This window comes from Mesoplodon densirostris, chromosome X, assembly GCF_025265405.1.
Source record: "Mesoplodon densirostris isolate mMesDen1 chromosome X, mMesDen1 primary haplotype, whole genome shotgun sequence".
Classification (NCBI taxonomy): Eukaryota; Metazoa; Chordata; class Mammalia; order Artiodactyla; family Ziphiidae; genus Mesoplodon; species Mesoplodon densirostris.
The window spans coordinates 79921525-79935192 of NC_082681.1; the positions used below are offsets into that span (position 1 = coordinate 79921525).

General features: G+C 37.7%; 1 protein-coding gene across 8 annotated transcripts in view; it reads right to left on the bottom strand.

Annotated features, from left to right (window-relative positions):
- Positions 1–13668, bottom strand: part of EDA (ectodysplasin A) — a 403721-nt gene that overhangs the window by 96990 nt on the left and 293063 nt on the right. For all 8 annotated transcript variants that reach the window (XM_060087148.1, XM_060087147.1, XM_060087145.1 and 5 more), the window contains exon 2: positions 11033–11138. In XM_060087148.1, coding sequence (XP_059943131.1) covers positions 11033–11138 — 106 coding nt within the window. The remainder of the gene's footprint in view (positions 1–11032; positions 11139–13668) is intronic.

Genomic DNA, 13668 nt, shown 5'->3' on the forward strand with positions numbered 1-13668 from the left:
AAAAGAATAAAATACCTAGGAATAAACCTACCTAGGGAGACAAAAGACCTGTATGCAGAAAACTATAAGACAATTATGAAAGAAATGAAAGATGATACAGATGGAGAGATATACCATGTTCTTGGATTAGAAGAATCAATATTGTGAAAATGACTATACTACCCAAAGCAATCTACAGATTCAATGCAACCCCTATCAAATTACCAATGGCATTTTTTACAGAACTAGAACAAAAAATCTTAAAATTTGTATGGAGACACAAAAGACCCCAAACAGCCGAAGCAGTTTTGAGGGAAAAACACGGAGCTGGAGGAATCAGACTCCCTGACTTCAGAGTATACTACAAAGCTACAGTAATCAAGACACTATGGTACTGACACAAAAACAGAAACATAGATCAATGGAACAAGATAGAAAGCCCAGGGCCTCCCTGGTGGCGCAAGTGGTTGAGAGTCCGCCTGCCGATGCAGGGGATACGGGTTCGTGCCCCGGTCTGGGAGGATCCCATATGCCGCGGAGCGGCTGGGCCCGTGAGCCATGGCCGCTGGGCCTGCGCGTCCGGAGCCTGTGCTCCGCAACGGGAGGGGCCACAACAGTGAGAGGCCCACATACCGCAAAAAGAAAAAAAAAAAAAAAAAAAAAAAAAAAAGATAGAAAGCCCAGAGATAAACCCACACACCTATGGTCAACTAATCTATGACAAAGGAGGCAAGGATATACAATGGAGAAAAGACAGTCTCTTCAATAAGTGGTGCTGGGAAAACTGGACAGCTACATGTAAAAGAATGAAACTAGAAAACTCCATAACACCATACACAAAATTAAACTAAAAATGGATTAGAGACCTATATGTAAGACCGGACACTATAAAATTCTTAGAGGAAAACATAGGAAGAACACTCTTTGACATAAATCACAGCAAGATCTTTTTTGATCCACCTCCTAGAGTAATGGAAATAAAAACAAAAATAAACAAATGGGACGTAATGAAACTTAAAAGCTTTTGCACAGCAAAGGAAACCATAAACATGATGAAAAGACAACCCTCAGAATGGGAGAACATATTTGCAAACGAATCAACGGACAAAGGATTAATCTCCAAAATATCTAAACAGCTCATGCAGCTCAATATTAAAGAAATAAACAACCCAATCCAAAAATGGGCAGAAGACCTAAATAGACATTTCTCCAAAGACATATAGATGGCCAAGAAGCACGTGAAAAGATGCTCAACATCACTAATGATCAGAGAAATGCAAATCAAAACTACAATGAGGTATCACCTCACACCAGTTAGAATGGGCTTCATCACAAAATCTACAAACAACAAATGCTGGAGAGGGTGTGGAGAAAAGGGAACCCTCTTGCACTGTTGGTGGGAATGCAAATTGATACAGCCACTATGGAGAACAGTATGGAGGTTCCTTAAAAAACTAAAAATAGAACTACCGTATGACCCAGCAATCCCACTACTGGGCATATACCCAGAGCAAACCATAATTCAAAAAGACACATGCACCCCAATGTTCATTGCAGCACTATTTACAATAGCCAGGTTATGGAAGCAACCTAAATGCCCATTGACAGACGAATAGATAAAGAAGATGCGGTACTTATATACAATGGAATATTACTCAGCCATAAAAAAGAACGAAATTGGGTCATTTGTTGAGACGTGGATGGATCTAGAGTCTGTCATACAGACAGCCTGAAGTAAGTCAGAAAGAGAAAAACAAATATTGTATATTAACACATATATGTGGAACCTAGAAAAATGGTACAGATGAACCGGTTTGCAGGGCAGAAATTGAGACACTGATGTAAAGAACAAACATATGGACACCAAGTGGGGAAAGCGGCGGGTGGTGGTGGTGGTGCTGTGATGAATTGGGCGATTGGGATTGACATGTATACCCTGATGTGTATAAAATTGATGACTAATAAGAACCTGCTGTTTAAAAAAAAATTTAATTAAAAAATTAAAAAAAAAAGAACATGATCTCTTTTTACTCATTTGTTTATAGAAACAGTAGTTTTTGAGAACTTACTGTGTATCAACCCTGTGGTGAGGATACAGTCATGAACAATAATGTTCTATAATAAACAAAACTAAGTTATTAAAAAAAATCACATTATACACCTTAAATATATACAATTTTTATTTCGCAATTGTACTTCAGTAAAGCTGGAAAAACACCCAATTTATTTTCTTTCCACAAATACATGGGTTTCCCCACCTAATTAGCATAGGATGTTACTGCATTATAAAATTATTACTATTGTATTTGGGCTATGGGTAGAAAAATGACATATCAGCATATTTTTAAGATTTTATTTTTAATTAAGAAATTTTTTATTGAAGTATAGTTGATTTCCAATGTTGTACCAATCTCTGCTGTACAGCAAAGTGACTCAGTTATACATATATAGACATTCTTTTTTTATATTCTTTTCCATTATGGTTTATCACAGTATATTGAATATAATTCCCTGTGCTATACAGTAGGACCTTGTTGTTTATCCGTCCTATATATAATAGTTTGCGTGTACCAATGTCAAACTCCCAGTCCATCCCTCTCCCTCCCTGCCCCTTGTCAACCACAAGTCTGATCTCTATGTCTATGAGTCTGTTTCTGTTTTGTAGATATGATCTATTCTTGACACTGATCCTGTGCTTGCCCATTGTCTTTAGGATAGTTTCTATGTTCCATAAAATGGATGCCAAGGCCCTGCATGATTTGCCCCCTGTTGGACAGCTCATTTATTATCACTTCTCCTTTAGAAATCTACACTAACCGTACTAACTTCTTTTGGTTCCTCAAATGAGCCAAGCTCCCCTTTATGCTAAGCCTTCCAACATGTACGTTCTCTCTGCGTGGTTTATCCTTCCCTCAAATCTTCACTAGGGTAACTCTTTAGCATTGGTCAGGTTGCAGCTCAGATACTACCTCCATTAGGAGAACTTCACAGATCTCCTGGGTCTAGATCACATGCTGATGTATCCCAAGCACCCTGTGCTTATCCTATTATACCACTTACTATACTATACAAAAACATCCACCTGTGAGTTTGATGAGGGTAGGGTCTTATCTTGTTCACCAGTGGGTCCCTAGTGTTCCAAACAGTGATCAATAAACATTTATCCAATAACTAGTTGGTACTTAATAAACATTTATTAAATGAATAAATGAACAAAAGGAAGTTGTAGTAGTTCCTCACCTGTGAGACACAAGAGGCCCTGCAGGTCGAGGGGTAGAATTTAGAGTAAGGTGAGTTTGCATGAGTACTACACTACAGAGCCAACAGGAGTCTTCTGCCTACACATCTTCTTGAAACCAAATGTGTGCTCTTAATCCTTACTGAGCCTTTTATGGACGCTAATGACAAGGCTCATTTGACCATCCAAACTGAAACCCTGAGTATTTAATCGTCCAGACATCATTTAATTGGCTAAAACAACCCTAGCTATTATCATTATATATAGAAATCAGGAATAGTTAGAAGCAAATTATAACAATTAGACCATCTATTCTAGAAGTTCAACATCTTTTTCTTACTCTAACATATTTGAAGGATATGATATAATCTCATCAGTAACAGTCGTCTTCTTAATGGGGTGCAGTGGTCAGAATTTCCAGGGGTGTGTATACCTTGAACGAACTCCTTAGATAATGTTGAATCTCTTAAACCTGAGTTGAAAATCAGTGATTCTAGTCTAACCTTTAGAAAAAGCTAAGATGTGAGAAGTAAAGACTTGAAGGTCATTACTAGTATAACTACTAATGGCAGAGTTGGGACTAGAATCCTGGTCTCCTGGCCTAGAGTTCATAATTTTTTCTAATATTGAGAAACAAATAAGTAGAAGGAATTTAAGAGAGAATGAGGAGGACCAGAAGTACCTTTCAAGAACCTCAGATCAGCTGGACCTGTGACCTCCTTTAGGCAAGTAAGATATTCCTCAAAGATATCTTACCTTTACAGCATTTTTCTAGTGGGGCATGTTCACACTTTACCTTACATGATGTTATATTGCTTATGTTTGTTATAATGAGTATGTATTATTTTGGTAATTAAAAATGTCTCATAAATATTTTTAAGCAGCCTAATCTTTAACTAACCTCTATACCCAGTTCACTTTAGGACTTCAATGCTAAGGACAGGAGTTTGGTAGCTGTACCAACTACAGAGCCTGATACAACGTCTTACGAGTAGTTAGTATTCTAAAACTGATTGTTAACCAAGTGTCAGTGGTGAAAGCCTGTTGAGATAATTTACTGCGAGGCTAGTTCCATGAATGAAAATATAACTTTAAAGTGCATTTTGGAGTATGAGCAAGCTAAGACGTTTTAGCTTACTTAATATCATATTTGATATAAAGCCACTTTCCAGAGTGTTGTCCTGTAGGTACTTAAGCTGTTGGCTTCCATGACCAGTAGGCAACCTTGGGGACTGTACAGCTGAAATCAACAATTCTCTTCAAGTCTACACACATGGTAAACCCTCAAAACCTTTAATTTTGTCTTGTGAACAAGTCGCTGACACTCTATCTGTTCTCAAAACGATTTTCATCTCTCTCATTTGATAATAGCACAGTGATGGCTCACTAAAAAGCAGTAAATACAAGAGTAGTACTAGAATGAGGGCACTTCTTAACTCTAGTTAATATTTGTATAGGCAGAAGTCTGTTTCTTTGAGATTATAGTCTTTCATTTTCATCTGTATCAACTTAATGCTGGCTAAGTCTTATTCCATTATTATTTTTAAGAAACGAAGGACAAAGGATATATTTCAATCTTATTTGTTTTTTCCCTTTACTCTTTTATAATACCAAAAATGAATACTAAGTTTTTCTTGATCTGTCCAAAGGTAAAGAAAACTACAAAGAAGAGATACTGAAAAAAGAGACATATACACAGCCAGCCAGCCAGAGTAAGAGAGTGACATGGAAGTGTACAGATGTGATCATTTCTTGTGATGAGGTAGGCCATAACTTGAGGCTTGGAGTCTTCTTTCTATGGGCTTCGATAGTATCAGTGAGTACAAAAAAGGACAGTCTGTCTGAAAGAGAGTACCTCTGTAGACATTAGAGTGGTTATTCATAAATTAATGAATATGAGTGCCTAAAATGCCTCGGAGACCATGCTACTATGTTCATTTTCCAGAGAGAATTTACTAATAGCTGCTAATTTCTTTTTTTTTTCTTTTTTATTTTATTTTTTATTTATTTTATTTTTGTTTTGCTTTATAACAAATTTAATCAGTTATACATATACATATGTTTCCATATCCCCTCCCTTTTGCGTCTCCCTCCCACCCTCCCTATCCCACGCCTCCAGGCGGTCACAAAGCACCGAGCTGATCTCCCTGTGCTATGCGGCTGCTAATTTCTGAAGCTTTTGCATACATTAACACTTTTGATTATTACAATGACTGCATGAGGTAAGCAAGACTAATTATTCCCATTTATAGCTAAGGAAACTGAGGCTCAGAGGGATGTCACTCCTCTAAGGTCACATGCCTGATAAGGTGGCAGTAACATCAGGACCAGGATCCAGAAATTGTGACTCAATCTAATACCTTTTCTATTACACAATGCTGCACTTTTATTTTTATTCTCTTACTAGGACAGAAATATGGCGGGATGGTGGGTATGGAGAGATATTAATATTGTGCTTGATTTCTGAAAATGCTCCTACAGGAAGAGAACAGATGGTTTTACAATAATATTTATAAAATATGGACACTATCTCTGTGGGAATTCTGGATTCACGTTATCTGCTTCTAAGACCTCCTGACCCTCTGAATATATTCTACATTTCATTCTAACTAGAAAGTTACGTTCGCAGATTTCTGGAGTATCCAGCAAGAGATGTTTAAGCAAGCCACCTAGAACTATTATTACTTCAGAAACATATCACAAAGATGGATCTCAGCAGGAAATCCTGGCACAGATTTTTGGAACTGTTGTGACTCATAACACCTTTAATGAAGGGATCGTGCTTTCCTTGCAGAAAAACAATAAGTGAAAGGCCTCATATAATTAGCAAAAATGAACTTAAAGCTGATATCAATTATTTTTGGCCAACTCAAAACAGGAGCAGTAAATTTAAGATAGAGATGTAGTAAAGAAAAAGATCTCACGCATTTTCTTTAAGTTATAAAGTGCCACGATTTATATTGGAGGAAAACTAACGCTGTGTTTGGGACTCCTGCTTCCTAGTCAATGCCTTCATTTATAGAGTAATCCAAAGGAAGAAAATGAGATGAATCCAATCATTTCTTGAATGGTGGGTCAGAAAGATTGGGTATGACCTGGATATTGCCACCGACATTTTTTTAAGGCAAGATCGACTATGTGTTATGGTTACCAAAGGGGAAATGTGGGGGGAGGGATAAATTAGGAATTTGGGAGTAACATATACACACTACTATGCATAAAATAGATAAAAAACAAGGACTTACTGTATAGCACAGGGAACTATACTGAATATTTTGTAATAACCTATATGGGAAAAGAATCTGCAAAAGAGAGATATATGTGTGTGTATAAATATTATTTATATATGTGTATAAATATCACATATATATATAAAACTAGATCACTTTGCTGTACACCTGAAACTAACACAACATTGTAAATCAACTATACCTCAATAAAAAATAAATTAAAAAAAGGTAGACTATGTCTATGTTATGCCCCTAAGCAACTAGTTTAGCAGTCTGGTGAAAACAGGAAAACAGTCTGATTTATTCTTGGTGAACCTATGCAGGCTCCTAAGGATCCCGACGTCCCTTGCTTTTCCTAAGTGTTAATGAACCATTTGTTAAGACTTTTTTTCTCCCACAGGGATTAGTGAAGATCATCAAGCTTAATGCCTATAGTTCCTAGACAGAAAAAAATCTAGACTCGTTCCACCCCCTGCCCATTTGCTTGTTTGGTTATTCATTTAACAAATGTTTGAGTGTCTTCTATGTACTGTGTAAGGTAAAACTCTAGGACTCAGCTTCACCACCCTACCTTTGTTTAATTTTTACCTGTTGCCAATAAATGTATCTGCTCCCTCCTTAAAATGTAAGCTTCTCTGAGGGTCTTATTCATCTTTATACTTCTGGTAGTGCCTAGAAGTCTTGTTATATGACAATAAAATAAAGTTTTGAGAAGTGAAATTAAAGGATAGTAACATCAAAAAATTGTACAAGGAATTAGAACTGATTTTCCTGCTCTCTTTTTAAACTTATCTCTATTTTTGACCTTTGAAAAATGTTTTCGCCCTGAAATCCCTGTCAGGCTGTTAAATGTTCAAGGTAAATGACTTTTTTCTTCTTTTTTAATATTTGTGATGCAAACCTGAGCTGGATAAGTAAATTAAAAAAAAATAAATTTATTTATTTAATAGGTAAATTTAAAAAAATAAATTTATTTATTTATTTTTGGCTGTGTTGGGTCTTCGTTGCACGGGCTTTCTCTAGTGGTGAGCGGGGGCTACTCTTCGTTGCGGTGTGCGTGCTTCTCATCGCGGTGGCTTCTCTTTTTGCGGAGCATGGGCTGTAGGTGTGCTGGCTTCAGTAGTTGTGGCTCGTGGGCTCTAGAGCACAGGCTCAGTAGTTGTGGCACACGGGCTTAGTTGCTCCGCGGCATGTGGGATCTTCCCAGACCCGGGCTCGAACCTGTGTCCCCTGCACTGGCAGGCGGATTCTTAACCACTGTGCCACCAGGGAAGTCCCTGGATAGCTAAATTTTTATTATAATATATCAAGTAACTTGTGGATTTAGAAACAACACCTAATAGGCTTGTTTTTTTTTTTTGGCCTTAACTCACCCCCCTCTGATTTACCTATCCCATCCAACCTCTTACTCTGTTCATATGGTTTATAGACTCACTCACTTCTTCAATGAGAAGTTCTTTATTCTTACAAAACAGAGTCAGCTCATTGTCTTGAGACACACTGTCTTGATATATGGTGTAGATTTATATACCCAGCTGCCTCTTTAACATATATACTTAGTGCCTAGTAGACACCTCAAACTTAGCATGCCTAACTGAATTCTTGATTCCTTCTTTACACCCCTTTACATTCCTCTTCTCCTGTTTCTCTGTCTCAGAAATGGCAAATACTAGTCTAGTTACTTAGGTTCAAAACTGTGGGGTCATCCTTGGTTTTCTCTTTCATATCCCTTATCTAGTGAACCTCCAAATCTTGTCAGCTATTCCTTCAAAGATCTGTCCACAATCTGACCACTCCTCCCCACCCACCTCCATTGCTTCCATCCTGGTCTAAACTACCATCATCTCTCGCCTGGGTTATTGTTACACTCCCCTACACATCTTTCTGCTTCTGTCTTTTCTCCCTGCAGCAGCCAGAGGGATTCTCTTACAACATAAGTCAGGTCCTGTCATGCCTCTGCTCAAAATTCTCCAATGGTTCCCCATCTCATGCAGGGTGAAGGTCAGAGTCCTTAGCTTGGCCTACAACAAGGCTCTAAATTTGACTTCCCCCTCTGATCTCATCTCCTTCCTTCTCCTTCTTGCTCCCTCTGCTCCCAGCCACACTGATCTTTCTGGAACATATCAAGCATTCTTCTACTTCACAGCATTTGCATTTACTGCTTCTTCTCTCCTCCTTTCCCTGCCCCGGTCCAGATATTCACATGGCTCACACCTTCATTTCATTCAGGTCTCTTCTCAGCTGTTCCCTTATTAGAGGGACCTTCCCTGATCACCTTACAGCACACTTCATCACGTTCTCTCCCTCTTGCCCTGGTATATTTTTCTCCACAACACTCATCACCACCAATTTTGTTTATTATCTGTCTCTTTACACTGGAAGTTAAGTTTTTGAGGGCAACAAGAAATATTTATTGAGGGTCTACTAAGTGCCAGGTCCTTTCCTGGGCAATGAGGATGTAAAAGTAAATAAACATGATTATCCTTATGGCATTTTCATTCTAGTATTATAGAAACTGCTGTATTTTCTCAGTAAATATTTGAAGAATGTTTTCAATAAATATACCATACACTCAGCAGAGTAAGAGGAATGGTTCAAAAGTAAAGGAGATTTGGATTGGCTTGTCACCCTCTAAATCACTGGAGCACCCACCACATCTAAAGAAATGGTGCTATAGCCTCCCAGGTGAAAGGCTGGAAATCTAATCAAATCCCAGAACCCCAAAGCATTCTATTCTCCTAACTCTAAGGGGCTCTTGGATTCCTCCCTGCTATACTGTTTAAAGAAAATATCTGGGATTGCATGAGAAGTTACGCATTGGCACAAAGTGACTAGTGTCTAGTGACTGACAAGAGTATCAGACCAGGAGGAAATTAGATAAGAAGTACTAAAAATTAATGAGATCCTTTGGCCTTCAACAGAGGGAAAAACTATTTTGTATCAAAACAGAATAAACACTGTAAGGAAAATCAGTAGCAGAGATGCTAGTAGCCAGATCCAGATAAAGTGGTTTGGGAGAGTGGAGGAAGCTGCCTTCCTTACGAGAAAACTTGGAAGGCCAGATGAAGATGTAAACTTTAGAAGCTATTAGACCTCCCCCGTGGAGAGGAAGGGAAGACCATGACCACTACAGAAGGTGATATTGCTCTTACCACCTCTCTTTTCTCTTCCTTAGCAATCAGGGAATATGAAAGATTTTGTGGTACTGGGAATAGTTCAGGGGAAGAGTCAAAGGTGGAAAGACCTACATGCATCAAAGAGTAAGATGATAAGGAGGGGAAAGGGACCTTGATTCTCAGTTCTCAGTTTCTACATAGCTTTCTGAAGACTTCCAGGAAACTGGTGGCAACCAGTATATGAATAATGGGTGCCTATTACTTCATGGACCACATTTCCTAGGCTTGAACTTGGTCATGAATTGTATGCAAAGTATCTGCTCTAGAGAATGGCCCCGCTGGTCCATTTCTCAATTGAAGGGCTCAAAGCTGCTGCCACCTCCATTGACTAAAAACAGCCCACTTATTTCTGACTCTCTTTTCTTTATTACAGGTCCTTCTTCTGAGCTCTTTTTCAGACTTCATCCAGTTTTACCTCTTTTTGTCCCAAATGACAAAGTCCTGGCCCCATTTCTTCAATTGCTCATGCAGTCTGGAACTGCTTCCATCGCTGGCCCTTACTTACATTGACAAATGTCAGCTTTAAAAAAATCCCATTTTCACCTTCATAAAGTCATATTGCTTTGTAACCCTCCAGAACATATATCTTTGGCAGATTTAGCCAGCCACGTGCTGTCTTTGAATCCAGATGGCTTTACAACAGCCCATAGCTATGCATTCTACAAACTCCTACTCTAAAGAGGTAACATTCTGTCAACTGACAGAATGATGTTAAAATAGAGTGATTCAAAGACCCTGCCCAGGAGCTAGCTCAACACTTTGTTATGCCCCACAAAATGCATTGCTAGTTAACTCAAATCTGTTTCACCTTCAATAGGGATGGTTTTCATGGCACATCATAACCCAGCTGAAGGGGCAATCAACATTACCAACTTACATTACAAACACCAACAATTTGCTAGATACGAGGCTAGATTCTGGAGCTTTACAAAGAGAAATGAATCCCTGCCCTCAAGGAACTTACAGGTGAGTTCTAGAGGCATGGTAGCTGACACCAACAGTGACATGATTATCATTGGATTTAACATATCATGTAAGTGCCACCATGGCACAGTACTCTGTCAATTCCAAGAATAGGACTGAATCCTCTTGGTGGCCTTAGTAGATATAGGATGTCCCCAGGAGAGGTGAAGTCCTTATGCAGGGTGATTTTGAGAGGTAAAACTGCTACCATGGCTATCAGACATACTGTGAAAGGACTAAAGGTACTGGGGTTAGAGGAAACAGGATCCTTGTATAGTCAATTCTATGTCAAAAGAGTAGGTTAGGTAGGTTAAGCTAGAAAAACCTTCTGTGACCTTGCGTCTGTGGAAAATATAGGAGATGGTGAAGTACACTTGAAAAGGTAGTTCTCAGAATGGTACTCTCATCAACTGATATGTGATAAAGGATCACCCAAATAGACTTACCATCTGCTCCTTCACTGCTTTTGCTTCTTTTATTGCGGCGAACACGCCTACTCTCCTCTTCAGAGTATGACTTTTCTTCAGGGATGAAGAAATTCAGAAGGGCCATCTAAAAAATAACAAGTAGATAAGTCAAAGGTTGACCCCAGTCAACTATAGCCAACATAAAAAACTGGCTTTCTGTAGACAGTCTGCCTTCACTTTAAATTCAGAGTGTTTAAGATGAATGGATAAAGATGTAGTGTGTGTATATATATATTATATATATATATATAATATAATATATATATAATATATATATGGAATGGAATATACAATGGAATATTAGCCATAAAAAATGAAACATTGCCATTTGCAGAAACATGGATGGACCTAGAGATTATCACACTAAGTGAAGTAAGCTAGACAAAGATAAATATCATATAATATTGCTTATATGTGGAATCTAAAAAAAAGATACAAATGAACTTATTTACAAACCAGAAATATACCCACAGACATAGAAAACAAATTTATGGTTACCAAAGGGGAAAGAGGGGGAGGGATAAATTAGGAGTTTGGGATTAACATATACTCATACTGTGTATAGAATAGGAAAACAACACGGACCTACTGTATAGCACAGGGACCTATAAATATTTTGTAATAACCTATAAGGGAAAAGACTTTGAAAACGAATATATATATATTTTTTCATCTGAATCACTGTGCCATATACCTGAAACTAACACAACATTGTAAATCAACTATACTTCCAATAAAAAAAATTCAGAGTGTCTAAAGCCTGAGCCCATCATCTCCTCCACTGCACAAATTCTTTTATTTTTGATACCATTATTATCCCAAAAATGTAGGCACGAAATTTTGGTTAATCTCTTCTGCCCCCCTCTCATCTGCCCCAAATACCTAATGAGTAATCATTCAGTCCTACTTGTCAGTATAGTTCTGGGGTTCAGAGAGCCCAGTCATAGATTTTTAACTTCCCTTACATACTACTGATGTCTGCCCAGAATTAGACTTGGGCTTGCTACTCCCTCTTGGACCTCATTACTATACATCCATGATTTCTCCACATTCCTATTTATGCTGAACTTTTGGCTTGTTCCCAGAATGCTGTGCATCCAATTATGATTGGATGGTACCATTTATACCAACGCTCTTCTGGGAGTTAATGACAAAGCGCACAATTATTCTCTCCCTTTCCTAGATTCCAACAGAACTCTTACAGCATTTTGGTACTCAGTCCTCTACTGTCTTATGATGGTCTCTCATAATAATACAACATATTTCATATGTGAATGGGCCTGGTATCACTAATGATAATCACAGCTTAATTATATACTTGCTGAATTGAATCATAATTTTTCAGCATGAGTGCTTACTTGTGGTTTAAAAAAATGTGCCTGAGGTAAACAGTGGACAGAGTAGTAGGACTGAAAGTGATTCCAAACCCGACTCTGCCACATATAGCTGTATAACCCTGGGCAAGGTCCTTAAGCTTTAATTTCCTCATCTGTAAATAGGGACAATAATAGTACTTTGCTCATAAAGTAGATGGGTTTGCACAGTACCCAGCATGTAATATGCACTCAATAAATGTTAGCTATTATTGTAATTAAAATTAATATTAAAAATAGACTGGTTAGATAGTTTGGAGGTTAAAAAGAAGAAATGAATCTGCATTTTCACCCTATTGTTGGTTCAAAAAATAAACAGTTCCAGAATATCCTCATGTCTGCTGCATCTGTGATTAATTGGAAGAAAGATGGGTAGAACTCAAGTAAGCCTTAACATTCTACACAAACTTTCTTGAAAATCCTGTGATTTACTGTTTATGTAAAACAATTATATCCAATAGCCTTAATATATAAGATTAGCATCTTACAGAATATATTCATGCATTAAATACATAGTTAACAATCTCCAACTTGCCATAGGGTTGTATTTAAAAATATTTAGGTTGAATCATATGAAACTGCAATTTTAGTATGTCAAAAATGGTTGAATATCAGCAATTTCATATGGTTCAACTGAACAGTGTTTTTGTCACTTGACTGGAATGTAAAATGCACTTTCCTGTAGAATCAATGTAATAAAGTCTGGCTAGGTTTCCAGATAAAGCCCATAGGAAGTTACTTAACCCACAATATAAATAAGCTATCATACTAGTAATAATATAATACCAAACTGCTATTTACACTAAAATCTCAATCATTTGCAACTGTAGAAGAACAAGTAATTCTGGATAGAAGAGTTTTCATGATAAATTTGAGTGCTGAAACTCACTTCAGCTATTTTGGATAGAAATTAGTCTACAATATATGATTTCACTCAGGGTTTACTGAATATGTAGAAGACTATTTGCTTATACATGAAATGGCACCAGTCCACTATGGTTTTGAGGGTTTTTTTAAGTTACACTTAACATTAGAGAGCAATACATGCTTTGTTAGAGAGAAGCAAAAAGTTCTCTGGGAGGAAGAGGAAAAGTACCTAATACAGACAGGGAGTGGACAAGGCTTTTTGGAGAAGGTGCTACCTCTGTGAGTCCTGAAGGATATTGAGGATTTAGTGATGAATGAGAAAATAAAAAGGAATTCCAGGCTAAGGGAGCATTGTGCTTCAAGGTTCAGAGGAAA